The sequence below is a fragment of the Pseudophryne corroboree genome, chromosome 1 (assembly GCF_028390025.1).
Source record: "Pseudophryne corroboree isolate aPseCor3 chromosome 1, aPseCor3.hap2, whole genome shotgun sequence".
Taxonomy (NCBI): domain Eukaryota; kingdom Metazoa; phylum Chordata; class Amphibia; order Anura; family Myobatrachidae; genus Pseudophryne; species Pseudophryne corroboree.
In genome coordinates, this window is record NC_086444.1 from 352,721,377 (window position 1) to 352,737,483 (window position 16,107).

Here is a 16,107-nt window from a genome sequence, read left to right on the forward strand (position 1 = left end):
ATGCGGTTAAGCAGAGACCGGTTGAAGAATCCTAAATCCACCGAGAAGGGTCGGATGACAATTTTTGTAAATAACTTCAACACGGAGTCCAAGACCATTAACACAGCCGCTAAAAGATATTGGCCGATTGTCAACACGGACCCTTCTTTGACAGCACTACAAGGGTCGAGGCTGATGATGGGCTACAGAAGAAATAAGAACCTGAAAGATTGGTTAGTCCATAACAACATTGTGACTCCCACAGAAAGCAGTAAGGCTCACTTTCTTACCAAAAAGGCTGGAAGTTACAGGTGCATCGGATGCACGACTTGCCGATATTTAGAAACCGGGAGTTATGTATTACATCCATACTCGGGCAAGAAGATGGCTATTCACCATGTTCTCACGTGTACCACAAGATATGTCGTGTATCTGATTTGCTGTCCCTGTAGCCTTGTATACATCGGGAAGACATCTTGCACCTTATGAGAGAGGATGACACAACACAGATCTGCTATACGCATGGCCCTGGAGGGGAAATCCATTGACCAGCCTGTGGCCCGGCACTTTAAAGAGAAAAATCATGCCTTATCCTCCTTAGTATATATTAACTAATAGATCATGTGCCGCCCTCTATCCGTGGCGGGGACCGGGATAAGAAACCGTTACAACTAGAGGCGAAATGGATCCATCGGATGAATTCTGTGTCGCCATATGACCTGAATGAGACCTTGTCTTTTTCTTGTTTTCTTTAACTCAGGGATATTAGGACATATGTTGCAGTACATTGTCATAATTATAGAACCACACTTGAAGTTGGCCCAATAGGGTAATAAGGTATCATTTATCTTCATTTAGAGGTCCATTTGACAATCACCCTAGAGAGTAGAACCGTATAAGGCATCCTGAAGGGGAGTTTACATGACAGTTAGTGTAAGGGGCATCAACAGGGATTGAGTCTCCATCTACGTCAAGCCTCATAGAAACATGTATTCATGTTAGAATGTTTGGAATCATCTTAAAGCTATTGGAAATAACCATGATTGTCTAATATAACAGCCGAGTTTGTTTTGTTAGTAGGCATAGGTATCATGATACAATAATATCCTTTATTCAGCTTAACAGACTGCACCAGTTAGTGCAATGCACTAGATTTTAATCATTTTTAGTTTATAGTTAGCACTATTTAATATCAGGTATTTTTTTGAAGACACCCTATATTACACCCAGTCCACATTATGTGGTCCTATTTTAATATTTTTAATAGTCCGCACATATGCAGCTCAAATTCATTAATTGTTTAATCACAATGCACATTTGATTGTATTCACACAGAGTTTTGTATTTGTATTTATGTGATTTTGTGTTTTCTGCACTGTTATCGTGTCTTTGTGTGCATTATGATGCTTTGTTTACAGTGCACCATGGTAACCACCCGGCGTCTTCCTGACAACGGATGGGCGGATCAGGCATTGCGTTTCAACTGCTGAAGCGGCCAGCAGGCGCACGCCGTGGTGACGTCATCCGATGGGGACAGGTGGCATCCGGAAGAGGAACCTGGCGGCCTGGACGGAGCACACTATTTAAGGTATGTTTCTCTAACGTCCTAGTGGATGCTGGAGACTCCGTAAGGACCATGGGGAATAGACGGGCTCCGCAGGAGAGATGGGCACTTTAAGAAAGAATTTAGATTCTGGTGTGCTCTAGCTCCTCCCTCTATGTCCCTCCTCCAGACCTCAGTTTGAATCTGTGCCCGGACGAGCTGGGTGCTGTTCAGTGAGCTCTCCTGAGCTTGCTGTAAGAAAGTATTTTGTTTAGGTTTTTTTTATTTTCAGGGAGCTCTGCTGGCAACAGACTCCCTGCATCGTGGGACTGAGGGGAGAGAAGCAGCCCTACTCTCTGCAGATAGGTCCTGCTTCTTAGGCTACTGGACACCATTAGCTCCAGAGGGATCGTACACAGGATCTCACCCTCGTCGTCCGATCCCGGAGCCGCGCCGCCGTCCCCCTCGCAGAGCCGGAAGACAGAAGCCGGGTGAAAGAAGCAAGAAGACTTCGAAATTGGCGGCAGAAGACTCCAGTCTTCACTGAGGTAGCGCACAGCACTGCAGCTGTGCGCCATTGCTCCCACACTACACCCACATACTCCGGTCACTGTAGGGTGCAGGGCGCAGGGGGGGGCGCCCTGGGCAGCAATTAGGACCTCTTGGCAAAAGTTTGACATATATACAGTTGGGCACTGTATATATGTATGAGCCCCCGCCATAATATTTTACATAAACGCGGGACAGAAGCCCGCCGCTGAGGGGGGCGGGGCTTCTTCCTCAGCACTCACCAGCGCCATTTTTTCTCCACAGCTCCGCTGAGAGGTAGCTACCCAGGCTCTCCCCTGCAGATACACGGTAGAAGAGGGTAAAAAAGAGAGGGGGGGCACATAATTAGGCGCAAAAATCATTATTACAGCGGCTACTGGGTTAACACTAAGTTACTGTGTGATTCCTGGGTTATATAGCGCTGGGGTGTGTGCTGGCATACTCTCTCTCTGTCTCTCTAAAGGGCCTTGTGGGGGAACTGTCTTCAAAAAGAGCATCCCCTGTGTGTGTGGTGTCGGTACGCTTGTGTCGACATGTTTGACGAGGAAGGCTATGTGGAAACAGAGCGGGAGCAAATGAAAGTGGTGTCTCCGCCGACGGCGCCAACACCTGATTGGATGGATATGTGGAAGGTTTTAAATGATAATGTTAATTCCTTGCATAAAAGGTTGGATAAAGCTGAAACCTTAAGACAGTCAGAGTCTCAGCCGTGCCTAATCCTATGTCGCAGAGGCCGTCAGGGTCTCAGAAGCGCCCACTATCCCAGATTGTTGACACAGATACCGACATGGATTCTGACTCCAGTGTCGATTACGATGAAGCAAAGTTACAGCCTAAATTGGCTAAATCCATCCGTTATATGATTATAGCAATTAAGGATGTGTTGCATATCACAGAGGAAACCCCAGTCCCTGACAAGAGGGTTCATATGTATGGGGAAAAAAGGTTGGTGGTGACCTTTCCCCCTTCACACGAGCTAAATGAGTTATGTGAAAAGGCTTGGGAATCTCCAGATAAAAAACTGCAGATTTCCAAACGGATGCTTATGGCGTATCCCTTCCTGCCAACGGACAGGTTACGCTGGGAATCCTCCCCTAGGGTGGACAAAGCTTTAACACGCTTATCCAAGAGGGTAGCCCTGCCGTCACAGGATACGGCCACCCTAAAAGATGCTGCGGATAGAAAGCAAGAGGGTACCCTGAAGTCCATTTATACACATTCAGGTACTTTACTAAGGCCGGCAATTGCGTCGGCGTGGGTGTGTAGTGCTGTAGCAGCATGGACGGATACCTTATCTGAGGAACTTGATACCTTAGACAAGGATACTATATTAATGACCCTGGGGCATATAAAAGACGCTGTCCTATATATGAGAGATGCTCAAAGAGACATTAGCCTACTGGGCTCTAGAATAAATGCAATGTCAATTTCTGCCAGAAGGGTCCTGTGGACTCGGCAATGGACAGGTGATGCCGACTCAAAAAGGCACATGGAGGTTTTACCTTACAAGGGTGAGGAATTGTTTGGGGAGGGTCTCTCGGACCTGGTCTCCACAGCTACTGCTGGAAAGTCAAATTTTTTGCCATATGTTTCCTCACAGCCTAAGAAAGCACCGTATTACCAAATGCAGTCCTTTCGATCACAAAAAGGCAAGAAAGTCCGAGGTGCGTCCTTTCTTGCCAGAGGCAGGGGCAGAGGAAAGAAGCTGCACAACACAGCTAGTTCCCAAGAACAGAAGTCCTCCCTGGCCTCTACTAAATCCACCGCATGACGCTGGGGCTCCACAGGCGGAGCCAGGCCCAGCCACAAGTGGGTTCACTCACAGGTGGATCCCTGGGCAATAGATATTGTGTCTCAGGGATACAAGCTGGAATTCGAAGAGATGCCCCCTCACCGATACCTCAAATCGGCCCTGCCAGCTTCCCCCTTAGAGAGGGAAATAGTGTTAGCTGCAATTCACAAATTGTATCTTCAACAGGTGGTGGTCAAGGTTCCCCTCCTTCAACGAGGAAAGGGTTATTATTCGACCATGTTTGTGGTACAGAAACCGGACGGTTCGGTCAGACCCATATTGAATTTAAAATCCCTGAACATATACCTGAAAAGGTTCAAGTTCAAGATGGAATCGCTCAGAGCGGTCATCGCAAGCCTAGAAGGGGGGGATTTTATGGTGTCTCTGGACATAAAGGATGCATACCTTCATGTCCCCATTTATCCACCTCATCAGGCGTACCTCAGGTTTGTGGTACAGGATTGTCATTACCAATTTCAGACGTTGCCGTTTGGTCTCTCCACGGCACCGAGAATATTTACCAAGGTAATGGCAGAAATGATGGTACTCCTGCGGAAGCAAGGGGTCACAATTATCCCATACTTGGACGATCTCCTCATAAAGGCGAGGTCCAGAGAGCAGTTGCTGATCGGCGTAGCACGCTCTCTGGAAGTGTTACGGCAACACGGCTGGATTCTAAATATTCCAAAGTCGCAGTTGATTCCTACGACTCGTCTGCCCTTCCTGGGCATGATTCTGGACACAGACCAGAAGAGGTTTTACCTCCCGATAGAGAAGGCTCAAGAGCTCATGACACTGGTCAGAAACCTATTGAAACCAAAACAGGTGTCGGTGCATCACTGCACGCGAGTCCTGGGAAAGATGGTGGCATCATACGAGGCCATTCCCTTCGGCAGGTTCCATGCGAGGACCTTTCAATGGGAAGTACTGGACAAATGGTCCGGATCACATCTTCAGATGCATCGGTTAATCACCCTATCCCCCAGGGCCAGGGTGTCTCTCCTGTGGTGGCTGCAGAGTGCTCACCTCCTCGAGGGCCGCAGATTCGGCATTCAGGACTGGGTCCTGGTGACCACGGATGCAAGCCTCTGAGGGTGGGGGGCAGTCACACAGGGAAGAAATTTCCAGGGTCTGTGGTCAAGTCAGGAGACTTGCCTCCACATCAACATCCTGGAACTAAGGGCCATATACAACGCCCTACACCAAGCGGAGTCCCTACTTCGCGACCACCCGGTTCTGATTCAGTCGGACAACATCACCGCAGTGGCTCATGTAAACCGCCAAGGCGGCACAAGGAGCAGGGTGGCGATGGCAGAAGCCACCAGAATTCTTCGCTGGGCGGAGAATCACGTAAGCGCACTGTCAGCAGTGTTCATTCCGGGAGTGGACAACTGGGAAGCAGACTTCCTCAGCAGGCACGACCTCCACCTGGGAGAATGGGGACTTCATCAAGAAGTCTTTGCGCAGGTTGCAAGTCGGTGGGAGCTGCCACAGGTGGACATGATGGCATCCCGCCTCAACAAAAAGCTACAGAAGTATTGCGCCAGGTCAAGAGACCCTCAGGCGATAGCTGTGGACGCACTGGTGACGCCGTGGGTGTTCCAGTCGGTCTATGTATTTCCTCCTCTTCCTCTCATACCAAAGGTGCTGAGAATCATAAGAAAAAGAGGAGTGAGAACAATACTCATTGTTCCGGACTGGCCAAGAAGGACTTGGTATCCAGATCTGCAAGAAATGCTCACAGAGGACCCATGGCCTCTGCCTCTAAGACAGGACTTGTTGCAACAGGGGCCCTGTCTGTTCCAAGACTTACCGCGGCTGCGTTTGACGGCATGGCGGTTGAACGCCGGATCCTAACAGAAAAAGGCATTCCGGATGAAGTTATTCCTACGCTGATAAAGGCTAGGAAGGATGTGACGGCTCAACATTATCACCGTATATGGAGAAAATATGTGACTTGGTGTGAGGCCAGGAATGCCCCTACGGAGGAATTCCAGCTGGGCCGTTTCCTTCACTTCCTACAGTCGGGAGTGACTTTGGGCCTTAAATTGGGTTCCATTAAGGTTCAGATTTCGGCCTTATCCATTTTCTTTAAAAAAAGAACTGGCTTCTCTGCCTGAAGTTCAGACGTTTGTAAAGGGAGTGCTGCATATTCAGCCCCCTTTTGTGCCTCCAGTGGCACCTTGGGATCTTAACGTGGTGTTGAGTTTCCTGAAATCACACTGGTTTGAACCACTCAAAACGGTGGAATTGAAATATCTCACGTGGAAGGTGGTCATGCTATTAGCCTTGGCTTCGGCTAAGCGTGTGTCAGAATTGGCGGCTTTGTCACATAAAAGCCCTTATCTGGTTTTCCATGCGGATAGAGCAGAATTGCGGACCCGCCCACAATTTCTGCCGAAAGTGGTTTCATCCTTTCATATAAACCAACCTATTGTGGTGCCTGTGGCTACTACTGACTTGGAGGATTCCGAGTCACTGGATGTGGTCAGGGCTTTGAAGGTTATGTAGCCAGAACGGCTAAGGTCAGGAAAACAGAATCTTTGTTTATCCTGTATGCTTCCAATAAGCTTGGGGCGCCTGCTTCAAAGCAAACTATTGCTCGCTGGATCTGTAACACGATTCAGCAGGCTCATTCTGCGGCTGGGTTGCCGCTGCCTAAATCAGTTAAGGCCCATTCCACAAGGAAGGTGGGCTCTTCTTGGGCGGCTGCCCGAGGGGTCTCGGCATTACAGCTTTGCCGAGCGGCTACTTGGTCAGGTTCAAACACCTTTGCAAAGTTCTACAAGTTTGATACCCTGGCTCAGGAGGACCTTGTGTTTGCTCATTCGGTGCTGCAGAGTCATCCGCACTCTCCCGCCCGTTTGGGAGCTTTGGTATAATCCCCATGGTCCTTACGGAGTCCCCAGCATCCACTAGGACGTTAGAGAAAATAAGATTTTACTTACCGGTAAATCTATTTCTCGTAGTCCGTAGTGGATGCTGGGCGCCCGTCCCAAGTGCGGACTTTTTCTGCAATGCTTGTATATAGTTATTGCTTAAATAAGGGTTAAGTTATAGTTGCATCAGGGTTTATCTGATGCTCTGTTGTTGTTGTTCATACTGTTAACTGGGTAAAGTTATCACAAGTTATACGGTGTGATTGGTGTGGCTGGTATGAGTCTTACCCTGGATTACCAAAATCCTTTCCTTGTACTGTCAGCTCTTCCGGGCACAGTTTCTCTAACTGAGGTCTGGAGGAGGGACACCAGAATCTAAATTCTTTCTTAAAGTGCCCATGTCTCCTGCGGAGCCCGTCTATTCCCCATGGTCCTTACGGAGTCCCCAGCATCCACTACGGACTACGAGAAATAGATTTACCGGTAAGTAAAATCTTATTTTTTGTCACTGTACACTTGTTCTTGAAAAAAGTCTAACGACTGAAACGTCGAACTTAGAGACGCTGTCCGTCTGATTATTCTTGCCAGCAAGTCTTGTGAGTGCCGCCCGTTGGTGTGTGCATTGTTGAGTCTTCGTAGTCTCATGGAGGGCACCCGAGCAAATTTCTCAGTGGTCAATGAAGTGAGTGCCGACATAATTGTTTGATATAGATATATATATATATATATATATATATATATATATACACACATTTTTTAATTTTTTTTATTAAAAATGTATTAAATATTGGTAGCATAATATCACACCTAAAATATTTACTGGATACAATTTGTGTTGCAGAGTGGAGCTACCTTCCCCAGTGCCCTGAGGTTGGTAGTGGATGGGCATAGCTGTTTTGCTTAATTGCTGACAAATTTTCATTGCAGGTACCCACTACAGTGTTCACCCCTCTGGAATATGGCTGTGTTGGCCTGTCTGAGGAAGATGCCACAGATTTCCATGGGGAGGATGCTATTGAGGTGTTTATATGTGTTCTCTTTATAGACCACTTCTTTTTTTATTATTTATTATTATTGTTGTTGTTGTTATTCTTAGGGGCAGATTTGGTAATCGTACACACTTACCAATCGGCCGGTGGATGTGTCTGCCCGGGATTCAGTGGGATTTACTGGATGCCGGCCGTGAATATACCAACATCGGCATCCCATCCGCCAGTATGCCGGCAGCGGGGCGAGCGCAAAGAGTTCCCTCACAAGCTCGGTGGCGTGGACACCCACAAGTGGGAATAGCGCTGTTGCGCAGGTGTTTGCATTGCCAGCTGTCGGGATTCTGGCGTTGGTATCCTGACAGCCAGCATATTGAACATATACAGTCTACCCTGATGTCACAACTGGGCAGGCATTTGAATTTGCCCACCCCGTTGTGATGTCTGTCCTTGCAGCGATTGTACGGGTGGTCAGCGGGCCGCCTGTACACACAAGCAGACAAACAATTTGGAAGCTGCTCAATCATACCTGGAGATAATTATATATCAGGTGCTGGAAGGGGGAGGGGTCACAGACAAACAAACAAAGAGGAAGGGGGGTGCAAATCCCCACCCCCAAATTCCCTTCCGCACACTGAAAATTACCTGTAACCATCCCTGAATCTATCTGGTAATAAAATTCAGAGAATTCGTCACAAATGTTTGCAAACACATGTTTAGCTGCTGGCCATGTCACGGCTTCTCTGATACAGCAGTCCTAACTACTTGATAGCAGTGCCCACATTGGGCCATGTAATTTGTCACAGTATGCCTCATAATAAAGGCCATTACTAAAACAGTTCCAGACTGAGAGCTAACTTACCAGGGAGCCACCCCCAGGATCTCCCATTGGCACTACAAGGAACAGCATGCCTTCCAAATGCTGCTCCCATTCAATGCCTCATGCACAGCCAGACATGCCGATATATCTGCAAGATATATTGGCATTAGGGAGGCCAATCCTGGGCCATTTTTTCAATCCCAGGTATCGGGATTGAAAAATGGTCAATCCCAGGATACCCGGGATTGGCTTTCTTCCTGTGTGTGTGCCAGTCTCGCACCGCCCCTCCCCTCCCACCCTGCAGATAAATCAACTCACCAAACTGTTGGGGCGGGTGGGAGAGGATCTTCCTTCAGCCGCGGTGACAGCAGGGGCATCCGGGAGGAGGCGGCGGGTGACGGCCGCCTTACCAGCAGCCTCAGCGGCAGGTGACTGCACAGCGTGACCTCACAGTCAGAGGTTGCGTTGCGCCGGGGGAGGAGGGAGCCGGGCAGCGTTGAGCGTCCTCAGAAAGCTCAATGCTGCCTAACATTAAAGGGCCGCCTAATCCCGCAATCCCCAGGATTGGGCCTTCCAATCCCGAGACTGAATCACAGCCTATTTTAGGCCTAAATCCCGGGATCCCGCCGATCCTGGGATTGGCCACACTAATTGGCATCGACTGTGCTGTAGGACCAACGAGATATGTCTGTGAACAACGTCGTTCAAAGACCTATCTGGTTTATACACCCGCCGATGCACTACAAATATATTGTACGTTCAATGGAACGGACAATTTATCTATTAGTGTGTACCCAACATATCTCTCTGCACTTTATCTCGCCAAGCTTTAAAATAAAGCTGCCCCAACATTTCTGTGGCCATGCTTGACACCACATACACACTCACTCACATTTATTGCCCGTGACATCTTGGGAATGTAAAGAAGTACTTACATGTGTGATTCAAAACAAACAATTTTCTTAAACTGGATTGTTATTCCTCCACAAAAGAGGCGATTTCTTAGATGTTCTTCTTTCCTTTTCTATTCTTATGCTATGGGGATGAAGTGTTGAATTATAAAGTGTTAATTTATGGTCTCCACTTTAATAGTCTGTTTGGTTGTTAGTGTACAGTGGGCCCCAGTTAACAATGAATCTTAATACCAGCGGCATATTTCATTTAGTATCGCAGTGATATTAATGAATATGCCATTGGTATTTAACATCACTTACCTCTCCGGCAAGGCCTGGCAACGTCCTTTTACTCAGTGGCATCCTCCGCTCTGTTGCTGGCAGCTTGACATTGCCATCTGTGTATGTGCATGACTCTTCAACCCGGTGGGGATCCGGAAGTGTCTGGAAGGCATGGCTGAAGCCGGAAAGGGTGTACTGGGTCTCCATGGGAATTGTACCGCTCTCACCTTCTGTAGATGGCGCATGCAGTAATGTGACAAACAGCAGTAAGCTAAGCTTACCACTGTTGTTAAATACTGAAAGGAGGACATAACCCCTTTAGCGAGTGTTGTATGTCTCGTTAACTGCGGCCAGTATATCAGTGATGGTTAGTATAATCATAATACAAATTGAATTCCAGTAGAGATGGTAAAATACCATGGTAAATTTAGCTGGAAAATGTGAACTTCCTAATTCAAATCAATTTTGTGTGAAAAAAAACAAAAAACCAGCAAAGCATCACTCTTCTGGCCTGAAATTCTATCTTGCGATGTATCATAGCAGATGTTGTAGATAAGTGTCCCAGCATTCAGCAGCTGACTGCATTTGCGGGAATAAATGCTGCCAGTGCTGCTATTATAATTTTTTCCACTTATGAGTCGCTCATTAATCTTTAAGTGTGTTAACACCACCTGCATGGTTACATATGACAAAAATGTCATCTATCCAGCCCTCTCCCCCCACCTCCTCCATCTGCATGATTGACACGCGGATACAGTCTGTGACTGAGCTATAGCTGCGGGGGGCTGTGTGACTTCTTCCCGACAACCAAGATGAGGCTATCCAGATCTGCACAGAACCTCGGGCAGAGTGAAGAGGACACAGTACAAATGGTTGGTGGGGAATTATGCCGCCTGTAGCAGCACTGCACTCCCAACTACCCACAGGCTAATTCTTGTATATTCTTCTTTTCTCAATGAACCAGAAATGGCCCGATCACTTTGGAGTTGCCTTCAAAGTACAAAGCACATCTAATGTGGTTTTCATGTTCACAATTTCAGGTTAAGTGAGGAGTGATGAAATACTCTATGTCGTTGGTATATCTCTCAGATATTGTCTATTCTCAGCTATCATTTTAGGAATGCATGATAGTTAAAACCCTCTGCGGAAAGGAACAAACCTAGTAAGAGTGAAATTGATTTATTATCATTGAGTGCAATACCTCAGTGATAACTGCTCCAAATACTCCTTTATATTTAGTTTATACAAATTTTTGCTGCATTATGCAGTTTTGAAGCAAGCGCCCACACGAATTCTTACATTCAGCACCTCAATCGCTGGGAATTTGCACATTTATGCTCTGTAATCCATTCTTAATTTGTTCTACGTTTTCATTTATTACAAAGTTTAGCTTAGTACTGTACAAGGTGTAGCTATTATAAATAAGACAGTACTTGTAAAAAAATAACCTATACTGCGTGAGTTAAATGGGAGTGCGGGAACATTGACCTTAGACTATCCCAAAACTGCTTAGCACAGATAGTTTGCTGTCACACAGCATTTGAAGAAGTTTTTACTTTTCCCATGCGTTATTAAAAATGCTTAGTTCAAAAGTAGAGCAACATGTTAACTTTCAATTTTTAGATAAATGAACAAAACCCCCACTAAATCTTTCCGTATACTAACCGAGGCTTACGGGGCAGATTGTATGTCACGTACACGTGTTTGAGTGGCAAAAAAGATTTCGTTATGGTTGTGAGGATGTAGAAGATGATGAGCATCCTGGAAGGTCTTGCATATCAAAAACAAATAAAATGTGGAAAAAACTGAGTAAATTGTTCTAATTGACAGTCGTCTCAGCATCCAAATGATAGCAGAAAATGGTAAACATTGACAAAGAAAATGCTAGGCAAGTTTTGCATCAAGATCTTACTTAACATGACAAAAGATGGTTCCAAGGCTTCTCATTGCCGAGCAGAAAGAAAATCAAATTTGTACAGACATTTTGGAACATTTCAAGGGGATTCACATTCTGTAGATAACGTTATTACCTGTGATGTAACATGAATTTTGCAGTATGATCCTGAGACAAGACGCTAGGCTATGCACTGGAATACCCCATCATCACCAAAAATGTAGAAAGCACATCAAAGCAAATCCAAACTAAGGGTGTTAGTTTGTCAGACTGGGTACCATACAGAGCAACAGTGAGTCAACATCACTACAAAAATGTTCTAGAAACTTTGCGGGAAAGAATCAGAAGAAAGGCCAGCGTTTTGGAAAAAAGGTTTCATCCTCCATAAGTACAACACACCAGCCCACACAGCTCTCTCCGTGTAGCAGTTTTTGACCGAGCAACAGATTGCTGTGGTAGAACACTCTCTATACTTGCCAGAGTCAAATCTGTACTCAAGGAAACCCGTTTTACATCAGTTACTGAGGTAAAGAAGAAAACGATGGAGCTGGTGAGACAGCTGACAGCTAATGAGCTGCAGCACAGCTTTGACCAATGGAAAATAAGAATGCATCGGTGAGTTGATGCAGAAGGGTAATACACAGAAGAGGAACAGAGTTAAAATGTACTTAATATAATTAAAAGTAAATTTAAGCATCAGTCTCGATATTTAATAAGCTATTTTAAGAACCTTTAGCAGACGTGTCCTCATACATCTTGCCTGAATATGCTACGTAGCAGGAGATGGCTGGCATGAGTGAGCTAACAGGTCCGTTAGCGCTGGGCATCTTAAAGATTCGTGATAGAAAAATAAACAATTGCATTTTAGATGGTAGAGAAATAATAAGTAATATATACACCTTTGCCCAAATGTCTGTACATATTACATACAGATGTGCCCCCTTACTTATAGTCACACCATGCGTCTTGACTTGCAAATTTTTCCATGAAAATACATCATATTCGCATTGCTATGCGAATAGGACGCACATGCAGACTCTTATTATCATACTTATTTCATTTTTTTGTTATTTTACTTTAGGTCTTCCATGCTTTTTACAAACCTTTGGAATACACAGTGGCTGGCAGAGCTGCGTCTCAATGTTATATTAAGGTAAGAGACTTCAAAACCACCCATACACAGACAGATCTGTGCATGTGTCTTATTTGTTAGATCTGCCACATATCTTGTGGGTTTACCTGTTTGCAAGGCTTAAAGGCCCATACACACTAGCCATGCCGACGCCGATATTGGCGGCGGGGTGCTGGCATCGGCAAGTGCATACACACTTGCCGATGAGGACGGGGAAGGGAGCGACGGCGGGTAAGAATGACGCCCATGAGATGGCTGTCGCTAACGAGGACCTCCCTCGTCTGTACATGTTCGGATGAGGGAGGGGGGCGTTAGCGATGCGCGGGAGCGCGCATTGTTAATGACATTGAGTGTACACACTGGACGAGAAAGTAAAAGATCTCGCTCAGATTGGCCCTTCTGTGCCAGATCTTTTACTGTCTAGTGTGTATGGGCCTTAAAGGGGAGACCTTTATCAAAGCTTAGAGAGATATAAAGCACCATCCAAGCAGCTTCTGTCTTTATTCAGACACAGCCTGTAAAATTATAGTTAAGAGCAGATTAATTGATACTTTATCGCTCTCCAAGCTTTGCTAAATCTCAGCCTATATCCATTTAAACACTAATTTTCTCTCGCAATGTTAGGCCAGTGATGCCGTACATACACTGGTGCATCACTGACTGGATCTCCATCCTGTTGAACGGATCCATTTTTGTGGTATTTTGGTTGGATAGGATTGTCTCCTGATCGGACGTACTGTATACACTTCGGTCTTGACCTAATTTGGTCGAAATCAACCACATTAGCCACCATAACCTAAGTATATGGCCACCCCAGTGTTCCTGCCAGGATACGGGCAATGCGCTATGGTACGGACCTTTTGGGGTGCAAGTCTGAAATGGAGGCATGGCCAGCCGAGTAGAAGGCATGACCCAGCCCATGACACTGGGGACGGTGCAGCCCTCTTGGCGTCACATCTTGGGGGCATGACCAGCCATGGCGTCACATCTTGGGTGTGTGCCCAAACTCTCCCCTTAATGTGAATAGGTGCCGTGGCCATGCCCACAGCATCTGTTCACGCGACAGCACAGGGCAGGCTGTTTCAGCAGGGCGCTGGTAAAGGGTAGGGTGCATTTGAAAATAGAGCAGGGCACAGCAACCTTCTAAAACAGCCTAGCGTGAAGACTATACCCTACATAATTCTCCTAAAGTCAGCTGCAGTTGTGTTTCGCACTGTAAACCCCCTATGGCTGATCAGTTAGAACACCTCTCTCTTCCTGCCTTACATGATTTTTGTTTGGTGGTGTAGTGTTATCTCTTATTATTAAGGAGCAATAGCATTGGTGTGGTAATCTCTATATTAGCCTTTGCCAACTGTTGATGTTACAGGGGATGCGTTGAATATGCAGGCTGTTGGGATCTCTGCAGCCGGAATCCCGACACCCGTTGGAACTCTGAAAAACTGTGATAGGCACGTCGGAACTCCGAAAGGCTGTGATAGGCACGTCGGAACTCCGAAAGGTCCAGGAGACCTACGCCAGAATCCCGACAGCCAGCATTCCGACTGTTACAACAGTGAATTAATACCGATTCCTTTTACAGAGCAGTGTCAAATGTTGACCGTTGTAATATGTGGCTTGATAACGACTAGTGAAATATCCACACTTTAGATCAGTGTTTCTCAAACTTGGCCCCACAGTCCACGGGGGAAGAGTTATCAAAGCTTGGAGAGAGATAAAGTACCAACCAATCTGCCCCTGTATGTCACCAACCAACCAGTCAGGAGCTGCTTGGTTGGTACTTTATCTCTCCAAGCTTTTGATAAATCTCCCTCCCAGTTTCACAGACCAGGCTGGATGGTTAGGATGTAGCAGTTGCGGATGGATGCACAGTAATGTGACAGATGTTAATGACTGCTCCTGTACATCGGCTCTTGGAAGGGGAGGGGGGTCTGCAGACGTGGACTTATAGGGTCCTGAGCATTAAGTTTGAGAAACACTGCACTAGAAGTTAAGCTAACTCCTACTCTAAGCTTAATAGGTTACTGAGGAATTCCTTACATATAATATAAAGTTACTATTTGGGATAATGCAGTCTCTTCTATAAATGGTAATGATATGCATATTAGAAGTGATCAATGATTAAAGTTGCTATATACATTAAATAGAAAAGGCTGTTGGCCCAGTCTTTTATACAGGTCGTAGGATTCCATGGTCATTTTTTATTTCCGCATTAATACAAAGTATGGGGTATAGTAGACTGTATGATACACAAGATAGCAAGGTGCATGCAGGTCTGCATCAGTAAGATTTGGGCCAGGTTTACGTTATGCATAAATCAGATACTTACTTTGGTTGGTATGAAGTGCTTTATTACAAGCAGTTATATATCTCCCTATAACCCACATTAGATAGATGAGCTACACATAGACAAGTAGCTAGGGACAGTGGGGAGACTCAGTCACCAGCTGTGCGTGTGCAGTGCCACTCACTGCCTCTCTTTCCAGTAATTGTAGTAGTTATGGACCATTCACAGATGTATTGTGATCTTCATCATCTGTGGATTTCTCCTTCATCCACTAGGGGCCACTGGAGTGCAGTTACAATGGGGAAATAGTAGGCAGTAATTGGGAGCTGGCACTTTAAAAATTCCAACACTGTGGCTAGCTCCTCCCCTACTATCTCCCCTCCAAGCCAGTCTTTAATTTGTGCCCAAGGGAGCTGGTTCACTTGGGTCTTCTCTGAAGAAATTTTTTTTTTAAATCTTACTTACATCCACAGACTGGCAGCTTTGCCACTGCCAGTCTGCACCGTGGGAGGCTGCCGGCGGGGTCCCATCGCAGCTGCGTGCGGCTCGGGATGGGCCCTGGCTGAAGGAGACACTAAGCTCTCTGGAGTCGGCCGGACACCGCTGCGTGCGGCGCGTGTCGGGGCCGCTCCGTCGGCAGAAGATACCGGCAGCACGGCAATGGTAAGTATACGTGGCCGGACACCGCTGCGTGCGGCGCGTGTCACGGTCACTTTACCACATTATGCTGAAAGCCCCCCAGCCCCCCCTTCCTTCCCCTCCCTCCCTCCCTTCCCCCACTCGCTACAAGTTTGAGTTAGGAGGTGACACGGGGCTTGGGCAGCTCTGGCTATGCACTTTATTTATTACTGCATGGGGGAGGGACACAGCACTCAGACGGCTTTTCTCCCGCCCGCGCTCCCGTCCGCCCCCCTTCCCGCTCGGATCCCCGCTCAGCGCGGCTCACAGAGCCGCTACGGGGATCCTTCAAAGCGCGCAGAGCAAGTTCAAATTTGGCGCCTTTGCGGAAGGGGGCGGAGCTTAGTCCCGATCTGCTCCGCCGGAAACAGCGCGCGCTGGCGGCCACTTCCT

At 46.7% G+C, this 16,107-nt stretch overlaps 1 protein-coding gene across 6 annotated transcripts in view; it reads left to right on the forward strand.

Moving 5' to 3' along the window:
* Positions 1-16,107, forward strand: part of TXNRD2 (thioredoxin reductase 2) — a 336,976-nt gene that overhangs the window by 234,340 nt on the left and 86,529 nt on the right. For 5 of the 6 annotated variants that reach the window (XM_063964739.1, XM_063964742.1, XM_063964745.1 and 2 more), the window contains exons 14-15: positions 7,670-7,762; positions 12,699-12,770. In XM_063964739.1, coding sequence (XP_063820809.1) covers positions 7,670-7,762; positions 12,699-12,770 — 165 coding nt within the window. The remainder of the gene's footprint in view (positions 1-7,669; positions 7,763-12,698; positions 12,771-16,107) is intronic. The other variant, XM_063964743.1, reaches the window with a different exon arrangement.